The sequence below is a fragment of the Leucoraja erinacea genome, chromosome 30, assembly GCF_028641065.1.
Source record: "Leucoraja erinacea ecotype New England chromosome 30, Leri_hhj_1, whole genome shotgun sequence".
NCBI lineage: Eukaryota > Metazoa > Chordata > Chondrichthyes > Rajiformes > Rajidae > Leucoraja > Leucoraja erinaceus.
This window is the reverse complement of record NC_073406.1, coordinates 17,824,363-17,847,281: the sequence shown is the minus strand read 5'-3', so window position 1 is coordinate 17,847,281 and position 22,919 is coordinate 17,824,363. Positions and strand designations below refer to the sequence as shown.

At 45.8% G+C, this 22,919-nt stretch overlaps 1 protein-coding gene across 5 annotated transcripts in view; it reads left to right on the top strand.

Annotated features, from left to right (window-relative positions):
* The window catches only part of agrn (agrin), a 451,665-nt gene that overhangs the window by 284,691 nt on the left and 144,055 nt on the right, over nucleotides 1-22,919 (top strand). For all 5 annotated transcript variants that reach the window (XM_055659585.1, XM_055659586.1, XM_055659588.1 and 2 more), the window contains 2 exons: nucleotides 4,449-4,664; nucleotides 21,136-21,360. In XM_055659585.1, the coding sequence (XP_055515560.1) occupies nucleotides 4,449-4,664; nucleotides 21,136-21,360 (441 nt within the window). The remainder of the gene's footprint in view (nucleotides 1-4,448; nucleotides 4,665-21,135; nucleotides 21,361-22,919) is intronic.

The following is a 22,919-nucleotide window of genomic DNA, read 5'->3' as shown; positions in this document are numbered from 1 at the left end:
AGCCTGGTGGCTGTGGGGAAGTAGCTGTTCCTGAACCTGGACGTTGCAGTCTTCAGGCTCCTGTACCTTCTACCTGAAGGTGGAGGGGAGATGAGTGTGTAGCCAGGATGGTGTGGGTCCTTGATGATGCTGCCAGCCTTTTTGAGGCAGCGACTGTGATAGATCCCCTCGATGGTAGGGAGGTCAGAGCCGATGATGGACTGGGCATTATTTACTGCTTTTTGTAGTCTTTTCCGCTCCTGGGCACTCAAGTTGCCGAACCAAGCCACGATACAACCGGTCAGCATGCTCGCTATTGTGCACCTGTAGAAGTTAGAGAGAGTCCTCCTTGACATACTGACTCTCTGTAATCTTCTCAGGAAGTAGAGTCGCTGATCTGCTTTCTTAATAATTGACGTGTTGGTTGATAGATTACGTGGCCATTGTAAATTGCCCCAATTGTAGGTGAATGGTGAATTCTGGAGGTAGTCAACAGTAAGATGGGGAGAAGGAAATATGGTGCGTGTATATGGGTGCTGGATGGTCAGTGTGGACTTGGTGGCCCAAAGGGACTTGTTCCTCTGTTGAATTATCCTATGACATGCAGATAAATCGATGGATGGGAGGGGGTCAGAAGCATATGGTCTAAATGGAGGCAAATGGGACTAGCATTATATGCCAACTTTATCGGCTTGGACAAGGTGGGCCAAAGGTCCTGTTTCTGTGTTGTACAGCTCTGTGATTCTGTGACAAAAATTCTTCATTTTGGTTTATGTCAAACCTTTATCCTGAACATATGTCCCCTACTTTAGAATGTGTACCCAATTAATCAAATTAAAACACTAAAATGTGCACAGTTCCTTGATAGGATTTTTTTTACTGAGACCTAAACTGTTTTTCTCTTTTCACGGATGCTGCCTGACCCACTGAGTATTTCTAGTGATTACGGTGTTATTTCAGATTTCTTTCATCTGCGGGTATTTCTGCTTCACATTTACTGTTATATTCGTTGCCGCTTGAAGAACTGCTCCTCTCTCCACCGTGATTTCCATCTGCCTCTTCTAGCCTGTTTAGATGAGGGGTCTTTTCCCACACATGCTGCCCGACTTGCTGAGTAGTTTCTGTTCTTTTTTTCTCTTTCCAATCTTCCAAGTCAATGCCACATTGAGTTAAATCACAACTGCTCTTGAAATGATCTCGTTACCTGCCTTGGTTAAGTAATCCATAAAACCTTCAATTAACATAAATTAGAAATGAAATTATGGCTGGAGATTGGTATGGATCCTCATTATTAAACTCAAAATATTTATTTCCAGTTCCCTGCATCCACGTATTAAAATTTACAAAATTGCCGTAGCTGAATAATTGAGCTTCAGTCGGCTGGTGGAACGCAAAGAAATGAAAGCTTGTTACAGCAGGCAGTCAGATTAAAGGGCAGATTAGTCAGCTCTGAGGATGAGCGTGTCCTCCGGGTAATGAGCAATATCACACTGCAACAAAGATGTTACGGGCTGCCTTGTTAATAACGACAATGCAACGAAGCAGAGGCAAGTTCAGAGCAGAGGAAACAAAGAAAGAGAAAAGGGGGAAGTGAACATAATAGGTTGGAAATGTACGGTGGATGATTAATTAATGTGTCAAGATTCAACAGAATTATAAATTTAATTCGAAGCTGCCCGCTTTTGTGGACTTTACATTATTCAACAATTTATGCTTCTTTAAAAAATAAAATCTGTCTGCAGAGCATTAAGTGAGTGAAGTCGCCTCGGCCGTGTCTCCTCGCCTTTGCCAGTTTGCAGTGCCTGCCCAACTTTCATCTTTCTCAGTTTATTTCTCTTCCATTTAGTTGTGATTGATGAGGGGGGGACTCAGCTCCTGTTCCTCTCGTTGGATGCAGACCAACCTGTTGTGTGGGCCCAGCGCTTTGTGTGTGCAGGCCAACTTGTCTGTTCTTGGTTCAGAGGCAAATGTTTACCTCTTAATCGCTTCGCCAGCACATTCTCAGATTCCGCCTTGTAAGACTGGGTGGGCACTCTGCCAGTGATACTCAGTATTGATGTGCGCGCCAATGTTGTTCAGAAGAACGAGAAAAAACAAAATCATTATGCTTTGTACTGTGGAGGGTTCAAGAACAGAGAGAGCTGATGTTCATATGTGCACAAAAATCTAAGATGACAAGAATAATTAATGGAACTTTTAGACAAATAAATAATAGATTCCAAACGCTAAAACTAGATGCATAAATAACGTTTCTCTGGAACATCAGAGGTTGAGTGGATGCTTGACAGACGTATATAACCTCATGAGAGACGTAGATAGGGTAGACAGTCAAAACCTTTATCTCAAGGTGGAAATGTCCAACACTAGTGGGCACAGCTATGAGAGAAGGGGACATTTTAATGGAGATGTACAGGCAAGTTTTTTTACACAGAGTGCTTGAAAGCATTGCCAAGGTTGGTGGTGGAGCCAGATGGGATAGTGACATTTAGGAAGCTTTTAGATAGGCAGGTGGAAGTGCAGGAAAGAGAGATATGAATCATGTACAGGCAGATGAGATCAGTTAAACCTGGCTTCATGTTCAGCACCAGCATTATGGCCTGAAGGGCCCATTCCTGTACTGTACTGTTCTGTGTTGAAATCCCAAGAAGTTACGTTAAGTTTACAACCTCTTCTGCAGCTGTATAGGGCTTTGGTGAGACCACATCTGGAGTATTATGTACACTTTTGGTCACCTAATTTGAGGAAGGACATCTTTGTGATTGAGGCAGTGCAGCGTAGGTTCATGAGATTGATCCCTGGGATGGCGGGGCTGTCATATGAGGAAAGATTGAAAAGACTAGGCTTGTATTCACTGGAGTTTCGAAGGATGAGGGGGGATCTTTTAGAAACATATAAAATTATAAAAGGACTGGACAAGCTAGATGCAGGAAAAATGTTCCCAATGGTGGGCGAGTCCAGAACCAGGGCCAACGGTCTTAGAATAGAGGGGAGGCCATTTAAGACTGAGGTGAGAAAAAACATTTTCAGCCAGAGAGTTGTGAATTTGTGGAATTCCCTGCCACAGAGGGCAGTGGAGGCTAAATCACCGGATGGATTTAAGAGAGAGTTAGATAGAGCTCTAGGGGCTAGTGTAATCAAGGGATATGGGGAGAAGGCAGTCACGGGTTATTGATTGGGGACGATCAGCCATGATCACGATGAATGGCGGTGCTGGCTCGAAGGGCCGAATGACCTCCTCCTGCACCAATTTTCTATGTTCTATGTTCTATGTTTATATAAAACACAAATTTCATGGCAAATTCTGGACACTGCAAGTTTGGAAGGACGGGAATGCTGTTGAAAAGGTGAAGATGAGGTTGACCAATGGTATCCACTACTACCGCTCAAAACAAACAAACGAAAAAGAAAGCAGAGATAATGTTCAGGTGTCACTGTGTGGGACCTGGGGAGAAGTTGGAGAACCCTGGGCTCTTCCTTGAAAGACGTGAAGACAAAAGAGAGATGTGATGGAGATGTTTAAAATCGTGAGCAGGACAGGTGATGGTTTACCCTTTCCAGAGGCTGGAGGAGTATTAATTAGGGAGGACCAGTAGAGAGTGATTGGGGCGGCACAGTGGTGCAGCTGGTAGAGTTGCTGCCTCACAGTGCCAGAGACCCGGGTTTGATCTTGACCTCAGGTGCTGCCGGTGTGGAGGATGCACGTTTTCCCTGTGACCGTGTGGGTTTCCTCTGGGTGCCTCGGTTTCCTCCCACATACCAAAGTCAAATATCAGCTTGTGGGTTAAATGGCCTCTGTAAATTGTGCCTAGTGTGCAGAGAGTGGATGTGAAAGTGGGATAACATAGAACGGGTGGTGGATGGTCGGCGTGGACACGGTGGGCCGAAGGGCCTGTATCCATGCTGTATCTCTTAAGCTAAACTAAAGTAGAGGAACTTATCGCCTTTTAGGTTAGGATTTAGAATCCTTGCCTGAGAAGAAAAAGAATACAGATTTATTTAGTAGTCTTCAGAAGAGACTTGCATAAATATTCCTTTAATCATTGCTTCCAATATTTGCCTGTTGATGTAGCTGCAGCATTGTATCTAGTGGGCCTGGTCTACGTTTCCAGTGTAACATTGCCACAGGAGGCAGTGGAGGCCAAGTCAATGGATATTTTTAAGGCAGAGATAGATAGATTCTTGATTAGTACGGGTGTCAGGGGTTATGAGGAGAAGGCAGGAGGAAGAGATAGATCAGCCATGTTTGAATGGTGGGATTGACTTGATGGGCCAGATGGCCTAATTCTATCAGGCCATCCTATCACTTATGAACTTATAAACTGAGATGAACATTTTTGATCAGTTATTAGGCTTCTCATTTTGTGTTAGAAGTCTAATCTAATTTGGTGCAGTGGTGCAGAACCTGGAAACATTGGATAAAAATTATGTCTCTAACTGTGTTCTCTCTCTCCTTCCCCCCCCCCCCCCAGTATGTAGAGGTGTCCTCTGTGGATTTGGAGCCGTCTGCGAAAAGGATCTCAAAGAGCCGTCCAAGGGAACATGTATCTGCAAGAGAGGTGCCTGCCCGTCTGTTGTGGCCCCGGTCTGCGGGTCGGACTATTCCACGTACAGCAACGAGTGTGAGCTGGAAATGGCCCAGTGTACTCAGCAGCGTAGGATCAAGGTTATCAGCAAAGGATCTTGTGGTAAGTCCTGAGATTGATTTGGGAAAACAAATACTGGTTTGAGTGATTAAAAACATCTGGCTGTAAACAATTTGCATTTGTACGGCATTTGAAGTATTGGCATGGTTGCCATGTAGCCCAATATGAAAACCAATCATAGATATAGATATAGATATGCCATTTATTGTCACTATACATGTACAGTGAAATTGAAAGCTGCTCGTACTCAGTGCATACATATAATTTAGTACAAAAAACAAGAAACAGAAAAACAAAAACAGAAGGGAGAAGGGGGGGGGGGGGGGGGGGGGGGGGGGGGGGGTGCACAATTCTGCGGCGCTATATACATATATACATATATACAGATGGAAGTCCGGGTGTTGGGCTGTGAAGTCAGTGCATGTGTGAATTTGAATTAAGAGTAGTTATAATTTTCAGAAAGCAACTATTTCTGAGTCTATTTGTCCTGGATTTGATGCACCTATAGCGCCTTCCAGAGGGCAGCAGGTCGAACAGTCCAAACGCAGGATGGGAGCTGTCTTTGATGATCTTCTTTGCCCTGCTAAGGCAGCGGGAGGTGTAGATATCCATCAGGGAGGGGTGAGGGCAACCAATGATCTTCTGCGCTGTCCTAGTTACCCTCTGAAGCCTCTCCCTGTCTGCCATGGTGCAGCTGCCATACCATGCTGTAATGCAGTATGTCAGCAGGCTCTCGATGGACGAGCGGTAGAAGGTCAGCAGCAGGTTAGAGTCCAGGTTGTGCTTCCTGAGGACCCTCAGGAAGTGCAGCCGCTGCTGAGCCTTCTTGATGACCGCTGTCGCGTTGTCTGTCCAGCAGATATCAGCAGCGATATGGACGCCGAGAAACCGGAAGGTGTTGACTGCCCCACCAGTCATGCTCCAACTGGTAGGGCAGACTTGAAGGGCCGAATGGCCTAATTCTGCTCCTATATCTTATTAAAGCAAGTGCGTGGACTGTTTGAGTTTGCATTCCTTGTATTGGAGTTTAGAAGGATGACGGGTGACACAAAACATCCGAAGGAGGATTGATATTTGGGGAGGCCGCAACTAGAGTATTATATTCAGTTTTGGTCACCCTGCAATGGGAAGGATGTCACTACATTGGAAAGAATGCAGAGAAGATTTACAAGGGTGTTACCAGGACTCGATGACCTGAGTTATAGGAAGAGATTGTGCAGGCTCGGACTTTATTCCTAGGAGTGCAGGTGGCTGTGAGGTGATCTTATAAAGGTGTGTAAAATCAGGAGGGGAAAAGGTGGGGTGAATGCACAGAGTCTTTTACCCAGTGTAGGGGAATCAAGAGCGAGAGGACAAGTTGAGAGGGGAAAGATTTAATAGGAACCCAATGGGCAACTTTTACTCTCAGAGGTTGGTAGATGTTTGGAAAGAGGTAGTTGAGGCAGATACAATAACAACATTTAAAAGACACTTGGACAGGTATATGGATAGGAAAGGTTTAGAAGGATATGGACCAAATGGAATATTGGCTAGCATGGACGGGTTGGGCTGAAGGGCCTGTGTCCGTGCTGTATGACTCCATGATCGAGTGCATATTGAGCAAAGAACAAAGTGCTGGAGAAACTCAGCAGGCCAGGCAGCATCTGGGGAGGGAAATAATGGACGATAATTTGGGTCAGGACCATTCTCCCACCAGTGGGAAAGTCACAAACAAGGAGACATAGCCACTGTATAAAACAAGGGACTGGTCATTTCAAAATGAGATGTGTAGAAATGTCTTCTTCTTTGGCTGCTGAGTTTCCTACATTATTGGTATTGGCAAAAGTTTATTATTGTCACTGAGAAATGCAAACCTTTGTTTGTGTGCTGCCCAGTCAATTCATATTATACATGAGTACAATCAAGCTGTAGACAATAACAACATTGCAACAATGCCTGCGGGCAGCTTGGTGGCGCAGCGGTAGAGTTGCTGTAATACAGCGCCAGAGACCCAGGTTCGATTCGGACTTGTCTGTACGGAGTTTGTACGTCCTCCCCGTGACCTGCGTGGGTTTTCTCCAAGATCTTTGGTTTTCTCCCACACTCCACAAAGACGTACAGGTTTGTAGGTTAATTGACTTGGTATAAATGTAAATTGTCCCTAGTGTGTGTAGAGTAGTGTTAATGGGCGGGTATCACTGGTCGTTGTGGACTAGGTGGGCCGAAGGGCCTGTTTCCGCGCTGTATCTCTAAACTAAACTAAAGAATAGATATATTTCATTGACTGCAAAGCGCTTTGGGATGCTTGAGAACAGTAGATATTGAAGTTTTTCTTTGTTTTGAGGAATGTAAAATTGGATTTTAAACCACCAGTTAAAGGAAGAGCTGGAGAGAAATTTGGTTGCAAAGAAATTGGCCAGGAGACGGTGTGCCTATCATAAATAATGGAAGAGAAGGAATCTGTAATTGGTTTTGAAATAATATAGCATACTTGAGCAGAAAGCCTCAGGAGAAGAGCACTAGAATGTCACCAATCAAAGCATTCTTAAAACAACGTGGAAACAAAGGAACTGCAGATGCTGGTTTATTTTAAAAAATGACACAAAGTGCTGGAGTAACTCAGCAGATCAGGTAGCATCCCTGGAGAACATGAATAGGTGGCGTTTCGGGGCGAGACTCTCCTTCAGAACATAGAACAGTAGAGGACAGGAACTAGACCCTTCAGCCCACAATGTCTGTGCTGAACAGTGCACCAAAAGCAACTCTTATCTGCTGTATTTAATCCACATCCCTCCATTCCCTGCACATTCATGTGCCCATTCCAAAAGTCCTTTAAATGCCACGATTGTATCTGCCTCAACTAGCACCCCTGGCAGCATGTCACAGGCACCCTCGATTTCAAGTGTGGAAATAAAACTCATCCTGCACATGATCAACTTTGATCCTCTCACCATAAAGCATTTGATATTTCCATCTTCAGAAAAAGCTTCTGACTGTCCACCCTATCACTGGATGGATTTTAAAAGAGGGTTAGATAGAGCTCTCGGGGCCAGTGGAATCAAGGAATATGGGGAGAATGCAGGCACGGGTTCTTGATTGGGAAAGATCACAATGAATGGTCGTGCTGGATATAAGGGCCGAATGGCCTCCTCCTGCACCTATTTTCCATATTTTTATTACCTCAACAGACATTTAACACTCATTTTTATTCAGCTGACAGTCTCTATGCTGATTGACTGCAGGCAGCTCTTTAGCGTTGAAAGATCATTTGCACCGATCATAACAAGCTTTGTTGTCTAGTTAAAGCTTGCCACTTGTAAAGATTTTCAGACGGATAATGACAGCAACTGTGAAGCAACTTCCAGTTTGCGTTGTTTGAATATTTGCTGCTGCTTCATTAAATGCACACACCAGCTGTACAATTACTATCATTTGTTACCTATGGTGTTATGAAAATTACTGCCAATAACTTTCAACCAAAGTGTAGAGTAGATTGAATATCTTGGCTGTGATCGTACTCCCTGTATATCAATTTCTTGGACTGTGGCCACCCAGGACATAGTTACTAGACTACAATTTAAAATTTGATTTAGAGTTCACTGTGCAGGAAGATGTTCCGATCGCTTTAATTGGACACACTTTTCCACCACTTACTTATTAGGACCAGTGATCAGAACCACGAGTTGCAGAAGCTGGTTTATAACAAAGATAGAAACAAGGTGCTGGGGGGTGAGCAGGTCAGGCAGCATCTGGTGAGAAAAAGAACGGGCGATGTATTGGGTCAGAAACCTTCTTGAGACTGCTGGAAAACAAATTCCGACCCAAAACCTTTCTGAGCCCGAGTCTGAAGAAGCGTTCCGACACAAAACGTCTCATATTTTTCTCCAGAGATGCTGCCTGACCCGCTGAGTTATTCCAGCACTTTGTGTCTATCTTCAGTATAAACCAGCATCTGCAGCAATCTGTAGAAGGGTTAAGATCCGAAACATCACCCATCCTTTTACTCCAGTGCAACTGCCTGACCCTCTGCGTTACCTCAGCACTCTGTGTTTATCTTGGGTATAAACCCGTATCTGCAGTTCCATCCTACACATTAGTTAATAACGCAGGTTTTAAAGAAAACATGAGATTTCCAGACCTTGGCTGTCAGGAATATTTGCAATCTTAATTGTTTCATGGGATTATAAAATATATATTTTATGGGATGTGGGCTTTGCAGGCTGAGCCAGTATTGCCTGTCCCGAATTGCCCTTGAAAAGATGGTGGAGGGCTGCCTGCTTAAGTCACGGAAGTCCTTGATAGGTGGGTACACCCACAATCCTGTCAGGGAGGGAGGTTCCAGGATCTTGACCCAGTGACGCTGAGGGAATGGCGATATATTTCCATGTCAGGATGACATGTGTGTCCATCTTCCAGGTGAGCGGGTTCCCCATGTTCAGCTGCCATTGTCTTCTAGCTCTTAGAGATCATTGGTCTGGAAAGCAAATTTCATTGCTCTAATTCATAATTAAACACACTCAACTCTTAATTCTTTGCTGTTTAAGGAGCCTTGGTGAGTTGCTGCGGTATACCCTGTAGATGGTACAAACTCCTGCTGCTGTGCATTGGTCGTGGAGTAAACTAATGGTTGTGGATGGTGTGCCTGTCGAGCAGGCTGCTGTGCCCTGTTGTGGTGATGAGCTTCCTGAGTATTGTTGAACCTCCACTGATCCAGACAAGTGCAGAGTGTTCCATCATACTCCTTCCTGCCTTGAGCCTTGTCGATGTGTGTAGGAAGGAACTGCAGATAGACAATAGACAATAGGTGCAGGAGTAGGCCATTTGGCCCTTCGAGCCAGCACCGCCATTCATTGTGATCATGGCTGATCATCCCCAATCAGTACCCCGTTCCTGCTTTCTCCCCATATCCCCTGACTCCGCTATTTTTAAGAGCCCTATCTAGCTCTCTCTTGAAAGCATCCAGAGAACCCGCCTCCACCGCCCTCTGAGGCAGAGAATTCCACAGACTCACCACTCTCTGTAAGAAAAAGTGTTTCCTCGTCTACAGATGCTGGTTTAAACCAAAGATAGGCACAAGAAGCTGGAGTAACTCCGCGAGGACAGGCAGCATCTCTGCAGAGAAAGACAGTCTGAAGAAGGGTCTCGACCCAAAACGTCACCCATTCCTTCTCTCCAGAGATGCTGCCTGTCCCGCTGAATTACTCCAGCTTTTTGTGTCTATCTTGAGCCTTGTCGATGGTGGGCTGGCTTTGGAGAGTTAGGACTTACTCACCACACGATTCCCAGCCTCTGACATGTTCTTGTAGCCATGCAGTGTGTACGGCTACCCCAGCCCGGTTCCTGGGGTGGTTTACCCAGCCCACAACCTCGACCATTGGGATGTCATTATATTTATTGGATTGGAATCTAGCAGCTTGAACAAGATATAAATTCTAATTCCACCCAGGCAACAACGGAATATAAATATAAGTGATTAATTAACACTAGAATTTAAAGCTAGACTCAAATCAATAAAGGTTCCCATGAAATAATCAGCTGGTAAGATAAAGTAAACAGCTTTTAGGGTTGTAATCGGCTGTCCTTTCCCTCATGGGTCTGGATCAGAGGCTAGTTAATCTGTGAAACTCGTTGCCACAGAGGCCAGGTCGGTGAATATTTTTCAGGCAGAGATAGACAAGTTCTTGATTAGAACGTGTGTCGAGGGTAATGGGGAGAAGGCAGGAAAATGGGATTAGGAGGCAGAGATCAGGATTAGGAGTGGACTCGATGGGCCGAATGGCCTAATTCCCTTCCTATAATTTGCAAATTTATGGGTGTCAGCATTTATTGGCTTCCCCTGGAGGTTTATTGCCACCATTTTGAACCACTCCAATGGGCTGGAGCTGAAGGGACTGGTTGGGCAGGCTAGGACATTTTTAACTTGGAGCGCAGGAGAATGAGGGGTACATGATTGAATCATGCAGGGAGTAGATAGCGTGAATGCACAGTCTTTTTTCAAGGGTAGAGGAATCAAGAACCAGAGGACTTGGGTTTAAGGTGAGGAGAACCTTTTTCACTCAGTGGACAGTATGCAAGTAAAACAAACTACCTGAGGATAAAGTTGAGACAAGTATTACAAAAATATTTAACTTTTTTCCCCAACAATAAATTTTATATAAAATATATATTTCAGAATAAAAACCATATAAAAGAAAAACACCATACATTCTCAATGTCTAGACATTCGCTAATGTCACACTCAATAGTGTCCACACCTATCTTTAAACAAACACTCATGTGGCTCCCTGGGGTAATGTCCCACCGGACTCTGTCCCTCAGTGTCCAGCAGTGGAAGGACCTTGGATTGTGGTCCTCCCCCACAAAATGTTGATGTTGGCTGCACTGAGCTCAACGCGTACTCCTGCAGTCTGGAGCAGGCCAGTCGGCAACATTTCCTGAGGGACATCTCGCTCTGCTGGGAGACCAACACGTTTCGGACTGACCAAAGAGCAAGTTGATGGTTTTCCAGCAGCACTGTAATGTATCCTTGAGAACAGCCCATACATCAGAGAGCCCTGTGTTACAGAGCTGTCCAGGATGCACCATGACAAGGTCCCTTGCATCATCCTCCAGATTCTCTTGGCAAATCGATCTCTGCAAAGAGGTGGGCAACCTCTCCTCTCCATAGCAGCCACCCCGAGGGTAGCATGCATTGGTAGTAAGACTCCACGCTGCAGGAGAGATCTGCTCCATTTAAAAAACAAGTGGACACATATATGTAGATATGATACGTTTATGATATGTGGGCCAAACGCAGCCAAATGGGACTGGCTTAAACGCGGCGTCTTGGTCAACATGGATACGTTGGAGCAAAGGTCCTGATTCTTTCTGCATGACTCTATGACCGTACGTCTGGTACGAGCAGCATCTGGTGAAGCTGCTCCCATTGTGCTGTTGGGGAGGGAGCTCCAAGATTTAGACCGGGTGCTGTTGAAGGACTGGGGACATATTGCGGAAGACAAGATAGGAGGGGAGCCTGAAATTTGTGGTGTGTGTTCCCCCGTATCGTCTGCCTTTGCCTCTCACGGTAGTCGGGATAGTGAGGTCCCGACGGGGAAGTCCGGGCCGTGAACACACAGTTGCTGGGCAGAGCCAGGGCATTTGCGAATGGACTGAGCAACACACAAGGTCTCGGTGAGGAAGGAGTGACGGGGAGCATCATCTTCGAGGAGCGGGGTCAGACGCAGTTGCTACACACAAAATCGTCAGCATTGATGATTCATATGGTGTCACACAACCCATTTGCACTCTGGGTCGCAGGGGAGCTGTACGATCCATAGGATTTCCTATAATGGTGTTTCTAAAGTCCCAGTCCGTCTGCAGAGAGCTGCTAATGCTGAATCCGGCTCCTCGGCAGAAGTTAATGAGGTTGTGGGCTAGTGTCTCGCTCACAGCTGCCGCTGTAGGTGTGCTGGATCGGAAATTCAAATGCTGCCGTTACTGTGTAAATTGGACTGACCTTTCTCCCGCACTGCTTTTGATAACACAACGTCGACTCAGTATTAATCTGGATCTTCACTGAAAGGGGTGTCACTGCAGAAATCACAGGCAGAATTGTAATGCATTGAAAAGTGATTTTCAACAGATGAAATGGATAGAGTTAAGAGGCAGACAGCATCGAATCTCGCCTCAAATGAATCTGTTAACATTTTGAACCCCATTTTAAAGGGGAGGGGGATTGCTATTGGAGAATTTCTACAGCACAATTCTCAGAACTTAAGCTGCATTAAAGCTGTTGTACTGTCGCTGGCAGCTAATCAATGGATTAAACAAGAGCCGAGTTTGTTGGGATAGACTGAGAAAAGTTGCACACACCTGGAAGAGACATGAAGAGGGACACATGGAGTAACTCCGCGGGTCGGGCAGCATCTCTGGAGAGAAGGAATAGGTAACATCTCAGGTCGAGACTCTTCTTCATGCTGAGAGTCAGGAGAAAGGGAAGCATGAGATGCAGACGGTGATGTCGAGAGATGTGGACAAACGAATGAAAGACATGCAAAAAAGTTACGATGATAAAGGAAACGGGCCAATGTTCACATGATCCGCTCTTCAAATGGATTTTAATTGAGGGACACAAGGAACTGCAGATGTTGGAATCTCGAGTAAAACACCAAGTGCTGGAGTAACTGGAGTGCTGGAGTCCGAAGAAGGGTCTCCGCCCGAAACATCACCTATTCCTTTTCTCCAGAGATGCTGCCTGACCCGCTGAGTTACTCCAGCATTTTATGTTTACCTGCTGGGGTAACTCAGCGGGTCAGGCAGCATCTGAGGAGGGAATGGATAGGTGACATTTCGGGCCGATAGTCTTCTTCAGACTGAGATAGGGTCACTACCCGAAACGTCACCTAACTATTCCCTCCAGACATGCTGCCTGACCCACTGAGTTACAAACATCGAAGAAGGGTTTTGGCCCGAAACGTTGCCTATCTCCTTCGCTCCATAGATGCTGCTGCACCCGCTGAGTTTCCCCAGCATTTTTGTGTGCCTTCGATTTTCCAGCATCTGCAGTTCCTTCTTAAATGTTATGGTGACTGATCATCCATTCATTCTCATCCAAGTTTTCAAATCCTCATTGCTTCTTGTCTCTGTAATCTCCATCTTTTCAGCAACCTCTCCACTCTTTGAGTGTTTTTTGATGGCTATTCCTGCTCCTATTCCCAACCCTGGTTATACATGTTAAATGCTTCACTACTGGAGATCATCTTTCAGCTAGCTGCCTTGTCCATGGTCTCTTCCTCCCTGCTTCTCCTTATCTCCTTAATCTTTGACTAGATATTTGGCTAACTGCCCAGATATTTCCTCGTCTGTCTCAGTATCAAATGTTCTTTCCAAATACTCCTCTGTCTCACACTCTCGGACATTTAATTACACAATGGTATCTGTTAGCTTTAATGTTGATTGTTGGTGTATTAGGATTCAGGGAGTTAATGTAGATTGAGGAACAATGGAACAATGAAAAGACTATTAGACATAGTGCAGATTTAGGCCATTTGTCCATCAGTCTACTCCATTAAATCATGCCTCATCTATCTTTCCTTCTCAGCTCCATTCTCCTGTCTTTTCCCTGTGATCTTTTTTCCCCTCTCAAAAACATGGTTGCAATGTGTGCTGGAGACTCTAAGACAAGAGTGTTTAATTGCCAAGGAGCAATTAAATTCTTCCTTGCAGCAGCATGATAGACCTGTAAACACAATGCACACAGATAACACGTAATTAATAAATGAATAACCACAATACTGATGCAAAATAACCAAAATCCCTAGAGCAACTAAAGACAGCCTATAGAAGTTCATAGTTGAGGTTAGTATTGTGTAGTGTTCAAGAAATTAATAGTTGTGTGATTCCCCCCGCAACCGCGTGGGTTTTCTACGAAATCTTCGGTTTTCCCCCACACTCCAAAGACGTACAGGTCTGAAGGTTAACTGGCTTGGCACAAAATGTAAATTGTCCGTAGTGTGAGTAAGATAGTGTGAGAGTGTGGGGATCGCTGGTCGGTGCGGACTCGTTGAGTGGAAGGGGGCGGTGGAGGCAGGTTCTCTGTATGCTTTCAAGAGAGAGGTAGATAGGGCTCTTAAAAATAGCGGTCAGGGGATATGGGGAGAAGGCAGGTACGGGGTACTGATTGGGGATGATCAGCCATAATCACATTGAATGGCGGTGCTGGCTCGAAGGGCCAAATATCCTACTCCTGCACCTATTGTCTATTGCCTATTGTCAATTGGAAGGGCCTGTTTCCGGGCTGTATCTCTAAACGAAACAAAACTAAATTGTTGACGATGCAACCATCGTGGCATTTTATGGGCATGAGTGAAAAACAGCAGTCAGTCGTGGCATGAGTTTGATAATTACTGGTTGAGGTACTCAGCGTATCTACCAACTGCAGGAATATCATCTCCTTAATTAAACCTGACTCCCTCTCAGTGCCATAGAATAGGTTTACTGTCAAATAACAATGCAATGTTAGGTTTGCGTCGGCAGCAAGCCAGCACTGACTCGATGAGAGCCAGCCACAGTGGTAATTATATTGGACATTTGCTACAGGTGATATTTCTTCAGAATATTCACTTAAATTGCTCGAGCTGCCGCAAATTACATTTAATTATACACCAAGAGATTTTGTTATTTTAATGGGGACTTGCATTTGTTTATTTTTTTTTAAAATGTTCATCTGTTTGCAGTGAAGGTACATTTTGCCTGGGGATCATTCGAATGTCGCACTTTCATAGGTACTAATCTGATTGATCTTTAACAGTCATGGAGTGATAGGGCGTCCAAACAGGCCCTTCGGCCCAACTTGCCCACACTGGCCAACATGTCCCAGCTGCACTAGTCCCACCTGCCCGTATTTGGTCTAAATCCCTCCAAACCTGTCCTATCCATGCACCTGTCTAATTGTCTTTTAAATGTTGTGATAGTCCCAGCCTCAACTACCTCCTCTGGCAGCTTGTTCCATACACCCATCACCCTTTGTGTGAAAAAATTACCCCTCAGATTCCGATTAAATCTTTTCCCCTTCACCTTAAACCTATGTCCTCAGGTCCTCGATTCATCGACTCTGGGCAAGAGACTGTGTGCATCAGTGTGTGTGATTTTTGTTTTCTCCCTCAGTTTCAAACTGCTTTTATATTTTTTTAACGTATCAACTGGTCCTGACCTGAAACGTGGTCTGTCCATTCCGCTCCACAGGTGCAGGCTGCAGCACATCCCAGTTCTTGCTGCATGTTTGTTTTTAACTGAAGATTCTGGCATCCGTTGTTTCTCTCGTCTCTTTCATGATTTATATTGTGACCCAGTGTAAGGGAAAGGTCACCATTTGGGGCTCGTGATTGAGGGCAGCACAGTGACGCAGCTGGTACCGCTGCCTCACACCGATTCCATCCCGATCTCAGGTGCTGTCTGTGTGGAGTTTGCAATTTTCTGCCAGTTTCCATGTCGGTTTCCACGAAGTGCTCTGGTTTCTTCTGATATCACGAAAGAAAAGTATGTGTTAGTAAGTTGATTACAACTGGAGTCCAGGTAGAATCTTGATGGGACTGTGGAGAGAATATAATGTTTAAGAAGGAACTGCAGATGCTGGAGAATCGAAGGTTACACAAAAAAGCTGGAGAAACTCAGCGGGTGCAGCAGCATCTATGGAGCGAAGGAAATAGGCAACGTTTCGGGCCGAAACGTTGCCTATTTCCTTCGCTCCATAGATGCTGCTGCACCCGCTGAGTTTCTCCAGCTTTTTTGTGTGTAACCTTCGAGAGAATATAATGGTTTGGCTAGGATTAGTGTCAATGGGTGTTTGATAGTTGCTGGGAATTTGCTGGGCTGAAGGGCCAGTTTCTGTAACCTATCTCTCCATGGTTCAATGATTCTATGCCCACTAAATATTGTATAGGAGAGAGAGTCTACTCATTTGAATAGGTGTGGTCATCATCTTCTTTAATTAAGTTAGAGCCCAAAGATTCCATGCTGACCAGCGACCCCTGCACACTAGGAACATCCTGCACATTAGGGCCAATTTACAATTTTACCGAGCCAAGTAGCCTACAAAACTGCAAGGGGAACAGGTGGTAAAGGGGGGTGAGGGTTCCTAGAATGAGATTTAAATGTTCCTCGAGAGAGCTTGAATTTAAGTTAGTTTATTGTCATGTGCACCTGGTGCAGTGGAAGGCTTTTGTTGTGTGCTAACCAGTCAGCGGAAAGATAATACATGATCATGACCACGGGTGCTGTCTGTACGGAGTTTGTAGGTTATCCTCTTGATCTGCGTGGGTTTTCGCCGAGATCTTCGGTTTCCTCCCACACTCCAAAGACGTGCAGGTATGTAGGTTAATGTAAAAATTGTCCCTAGTGAGTGTAGTATATTGTTAATGTGCGGGGATCGCTGGTCGGCATGGGCCGAAAGGGCCTGTTTCCGTGCTGTATCTCTAAAACTAAAACTAAAAGGACCTCCCTCCAACACAGTGAGCGACTCCTCACACTCCACGTGATATCTTCTAGAAACGGTGACTTCCACGTAGACGGCAACGTGATCAACGACAGTTATCATCTTTATCAAAACCGCGATCAATCAGGATCCCAGGGGACAGAGGAGGATCTTTGCCTTATGGAGGAGAGTAGATTGACTCTGCCTCAGGGGGTAGGGAGGAGAGATCCACGCACAGCGCCGGCTGGCTGATGAGAGAGGATTTAAACCAGATGGGACAGGCTGGAGAAGTTTTATTGTTTGATGAATGATGCTCAGATGGAAAATTTATCTTTCCCTTGCCCCTGGAGTTAAGAGTGTTGATTTTCTTTTTCTTTAATTGTTGCGCCCTTGGGGGGGGGGGGGGGGGGGAGAAGTGAAGGCAGGGCCGAGAGATGAAACATTATGCTGCGCTTGAGGCTCGGTGCCGGCATCAATCATTCCCGGGCCGGGTATCGATGCAGAGTGACGTTCACCGCGCTCTCATTTCCACTGCACCGTATGTGTGAGACTCGTTCTACATTCGACACTCATCCTGAGGCCACTCTGAGAGTCTTGGAGGTGTGAATCGCTAGCAGGAGAAGGCCACTTGATCCATCAAGCCTTTTAATAGACTTGGCACAGTGGCGCAGTGGTAGAGTTGCTGCCTCACAGCGCCAGAGACCCAGGTTCGATCCTCGCTACGGGTGCTGCCTGCACGTGGAGTTTGTACGTTCTCCCTGTGACCGTGTGGGTTTTCTCCGGGTGCTCCAGTTTCCTCCCACACTCCAAAGACATGCAGGATTGTAGGTTAATTGGCCCAGGTAAAAATTGAAAATTGTACCTGGCGTGTAGGATAGTGCTTGTGCACGGGGTGATCACTGGTCAGCGCAAAGTCTAAATAAGATCACGGTCAATCACGCTGTTGGACAGTGCATTGCACACTCTATTACAGGGTTCGGATAGGTGAGAGTCCATCCCTGATCGCAACGGAACCACATGCGAGAACATCTGCAGACAATAAGAAGTTTTAAGACATTCAGACAGATATATAGATTGGAAAAGTTTAGAGGGCAATGGGCCAAGTGCAGGTAAATGGGACTAGCCTGTATGCCAACTTGGTACAGCACGATTAAGGTGGGCCGAAGGGCGACCTAAAGGGCTGGTCTCACCAGCATGCGCCTGCATGGGGCAAGCACAATCAAACCAGAAGCGGGGGCCGCGCTTGTCGAGTGAATGACATGAAGTGCGAGCGAAGTCCGCGGGAAGTTCGCGCGTGATGTATGACGTTGAGGCGGCTGCGGGCCGGCAGGCCGTTTCCCCGCAGAATTTTTGAACACGGTCAGTTTTTCGGAGCCCCGCACGATGTTGGGACCAGTTCCGCACAACTCCATACGATCGAAGTGGGACTGGTCCCACGAGGACGTACAGCTCAAGCGACCACGTTAGGTCGCGCTTGCCGCATGCAGATGCATGCTGGTGGGACTGGCCCTTTAGGTCGCGCTTGTTGCATGGAGTCGCATGCTCGTGGCAAGGGCCCTTTAGTGTTTGATTGAATTTACACCTTGGATGAAAGTCCAGAGCAGTGCCTTGATCTGACCCCAGTCTGCTTGAAACTCCCAGCCACCCAACTATTTTTGTGTAGGAAGGAACTGCAGATGGTCGTTTAAACCTAAGATAGACACAAAAAGCTGGAGTAACTCAGCGGGTCAGACAGCATCTCTGGAAAAAAAGAATAGGTGACGTTTTGGGTCAAGACCCTTCAGGTCTCAACCCGAAAAGTCACCTTCTCTCCAGAGATGCTGCCTGACCAGCTGAGTTACTACAGCTTTTTGTGTCTATCTTCACCTATAATCTTTATTCCTCGCTGTATTTATCCCAGCGAGATGTATTGGTAAATCTTCTGTTAATCAGTTGTATTGTTTCTCGCCGGCAATGGAAAGATCACTTGAGACAGCATTGAGTAACGTTAAACACTTCGCTAATCGAAAGATTTACTCAATAATCCTCTGAGTATTTACATTTAGCAGGTGCTCAGAGGTGGCGCTGATATTGTGAGCTTTACAGAGCCTGGATCGAGATGTTTAATTTAGTTTACAGATGCAGCGCGTAAGCAGGAACCTCGACCCGCCGAGTCCGCACCGACCAGCGTTCCTCGCTCATTAGCGCTACCCTACACACACTAGGGACAATTTTACATTTACACCAAGCCAATCAACCGACAAACCTGTACGTGTTTAGAGTGTGGGAGGAAAGTGAAGTTCTCAGAGAAAACCCCATGCAGGACACAGGGAGAACGTGCAAACTCCGTACAGACAGTACCAGCAGTAAGGATCAAACACGGTTCTCCAACGCTGTAAAGGCACTGTCCCACTTTCCTGAGTTACTCACAAACTCTTCCGAGTTTTCCCCTTGATTCGAACTCGGGGAATGTCGTGGAATGTCGGTAGCGAACCCGTAGATGTTTTGTAGCGGCTCGTAATGCCAGCCGCAGGAACTCGGGGCATCAGGTAAGTTGGGACGTTTTTTCAACAAAAAATAGCCCCGAGTACCTACGAACGTCTATTACCGTAATTCTCCGAGTTCGAATCAAGGGGAAAACTCGGGAGAGTTCGTGAGTAACTCGGGAAAGTGGGACAGGGCCTTAAGGTAGTTGCTCAATCGCTGTGCCACTGTGCCACCCTAATTATTCATTGCGCAGGAATGTACATTGAAGGTGCTCGGATTGGCCCCAGACAATGTTTTTTTGTCTGGTTGGGGTTCTTGAACCTAGAATAGACAAGATTGGAGGCAGATTAAATCAAATTATGTGGCATTTTGGAATTCATGTATCTGCGATTCAATCTGCCCTTTCCTTTGATGAAGTAGCTGTTACCTGTAGTTGGGAGGTCCACCACCAGAAGATGTGGGATGAGGTGATTCGGCTGAAGAGGCAGAGAGGAGAAGGGTTTGTGTATTTAATATGGTGGACAATAAGATGTTGGAACTGAGGAAGTGACTCTCTGAAAGAGCAGTGTAGACAAACATCACCTCTGCAAATAAACAGTACCTGGATGTGTATGTAGATCCATTAGATCTAAAATAAATGGCGTTTAATGTTGGATCAATGGTTTCCATCTTTGTTGTGGTTTCTATAGCTCTGTGAGAAGATGGCTGGCTGGGATCAGACCGCAAAGTGCTGGAGTAACTCAGCGGATCGGGCAGCATCTCTGGAGAACATGGATAGGTGATGATTCGGGTCAGGACACTTCTTCAGTCTGAAGAAGGTTCCCACCCCAAATCATCGCCTATCCATGTTCTCCAGAGATGCTGCCTGAGTGACTCCAGCACTTTGCATCCTTTTGTGTAAACCAGCATCTGCAGTTTCTTGTTTCTAACCCTCATGCTAAAGTGATAATAGAATAATATGGCCCTCCACTTGCACTTCATAAGGAATAGGAGTAGAATTAGGCCATTCGGACCATCAAGTCTACTCCGCCATTAAATCATGGCTGATCTATTTCTCCCTCCGAACACCATTCTCCTGCCTTCACCCCATAACCTCTGTCACCTGTACTAATCAAGAATCTATCTATCTCTACCTTAAAAAATATCCAGTGACTTGGCCTCCACAGCCTTCTGTGGCAAATAATTCACAGATTCACCACCCTCTGATTAAATCCATTTCTCCTCATCTCCTTCCTAAAAGAACGTCCTTTAATCCTGAGGCTATGACCTCTAGTCCTAGACTCTCCCACTAGTGAAAACATTCTCTCCACATCACCTTATGACCTAACCCGTCGAGTTACTGCAGCACTTTGTGTGCTTTTGTTTTTCACCAGCAACTGCTATCATTTGTTAAAACAAATTTGGGATCAGGTTTGTTTGAAGTTGCATCTGCTAGCCGTTAAAGGCATTGAGTGGGTTTGGTATTGACATCATTGAAGCTGTCAGCTGGAAGTGGGAGAAGTAATCTCAGGTGTGTATTGGTACTGAAGCATGAACAGACCATCTGATTTAATGGCAGATATATTAATCAATTAATATGCAATTCATTAATCTTCCCAATTATGTGTCCATTTTTGACACATTCTTGTTTAAAGCCCTGAATTGTTTAATTCTTCAACGCACCGTGGTGGCCAGGACTGGGAAAAAAAAAACGTCATCGCTGCAAAGAGTGCAGAGAAGATTTAGTTTAGTTTAGTTGAGTTGGAGATACAGCACGGAAACAGGCCCTTCGGCCCACCGAGTCCACACCGACCAGCGGTCCCCGCTCATTAACATTATCCTACACACACTAGGGACAATATACATTTATACCTTGCCAATTAACTTGCATACCTGTACGTCTCTGGAGTGCGGGAGGTAATCGAAGATCGACGGAGAAAACCCACGCGGTCACAGGGAGAACGTACAAACTCCGTACAGACAGCACCTGTAGTCGGGATCGAACCCGCATCTCTGGCGGCGAAAGCGCTGTAAGGCAGCAACTCTACTGCTGCTCCATGGTTAGGATGACGTTGAGCCAATTAAACATTGTTTGAGTACCTCCTGTTGCAAATAAAATGTCTTGTTTCTTTCCAGGCCAGAAGGACCCGTGCAGCGAGGTTAACTGCGGATTTGGCAGCTCCTGCATCCAGTCGTCTGATGGGCAGTCGGCCAAATGCGTGTGTCCCACCTCCTGCAGCGGGCAGCCGGAGAAGATGGTCTGCGGCAGCGACGGGCGGGATTACAGGAACGAGTGCGAGCTGAACAAGCACGCTTGCGACCAGCACAGGAACATCTACAAGAAGTCTGACGGCTACTGCGGTAAGTGAGCGGGAGCAGATCCAACAACAAGCAAGGGTCAAGTCGAGTTTATTGTTACGTGCACAGGTATGGTGAGGTAGAGTCATAGAGTGATACAGCGTGGAAACAGGCCCTTCAGCCCAACTTGCCCACACCAGACAACATGTCCCAGCTACACTAGTCCCACCTGCCCACATTGGCCCAGATCCCTCCAAACCTGTCCAGTCCATGCACCTGTCTAACTGTTTGTTAAATTTGGGATAGTCCCAGCCTCAACTCTGGCAGCTTGTTCCACGCACCCACCACCCTTTGTGTGAAAAAGTTACCCCCCTCAGTTCCCTATTAAATATTTCCCCCTTCACCTTAAACCTATATCCTCTGGTCCTCGATTTACCTACTCTGGGCAAGAGACTCTGTGCATTTACCCGATCTATTCCTCTCATGATTTTATATACTCTATAAGATCACCCCTCATCCTCCTGTGCTCCAAGGAATAGAGTCCCAGCCTACTCAACCTCTTCGTACAGCTCAGATCCATTAGTCCTGGCAACATCCTCGTAAATCTTCTCTATACCCTTTCCAGCATGACAATATCTTTCCTATAACATGGTGCCCATGGTACAGGCATATTGAAAATCCTGCTTACAGCACCAACACTGGCACAGGCACCGTGTCCACAGGCAGGGAAGTGGCCAACACTAGAGGGCGTAGCTAAAAGGTGAGAGGGGGAAAGTTTCATGGAGATGTGCGGAGCAAATTCTTTTACACAGAGAGCGGTGGGCACCTGGAACTGATTGCCAAGGGAGGTAGTGGAGGCTTATACGATAGTGGCGTTCAAGGGGCTTTTAGGCAGGCCCATGAAAGTGTATGGAATCGAGGATCACATACAAGAAGATGAGATCAGCTTAACTTGGCATGATGTGAGGCACAAACATTGTGGGCTGATGGGCCCGTTCCTGTGCTGTGCTGTTCTATGTCCAATGTTCAAAGACTCAAACAACACACAAGGACATAAATTATACATTAATTATACATAGATTATACAAGACAGTGAAAAGAAAAAAATTGTGCGCAAACAGATGTTAGCGCCAAAAACAATTAGAAAACAAGTTATTGTCAGAGCATGAGGTGGGTCATAGTCCTGCACTGCTGAGAGAGGAATACGTTTGTGCGAGTCGGTGCAAGAACCTTGATGGTTATAGGGAAATAACTGTTCCTGAACCTGGTTCATAAGATCATAAGTGATAGGAGCTGAATTAGTCATTCGGCCCATCAAGTCTACTCCGCCATTCAATGATGGCGCTTCTATCTTTCACTCTCAACCCCATTCTCCTGCCTTCACCCATAACACCTGTACTAATCAAGAATCTACCTATCTCCATAAAAATATTAGTCGACTTGCCCTCCGAAACCTTCAGTGACAATGAATTGTGCAGATTCACCACCCCCTGACTAAAGAAATTCCTTTTTGAGTGGGACCTCAGGCTTCCTGCTCGAAGATATCAGCGAGAAAACGACAAGGACTAGATATTTTGGGGAGGTAGAGGATACAGATTTCAGCGATCACGTTAATCATCAAC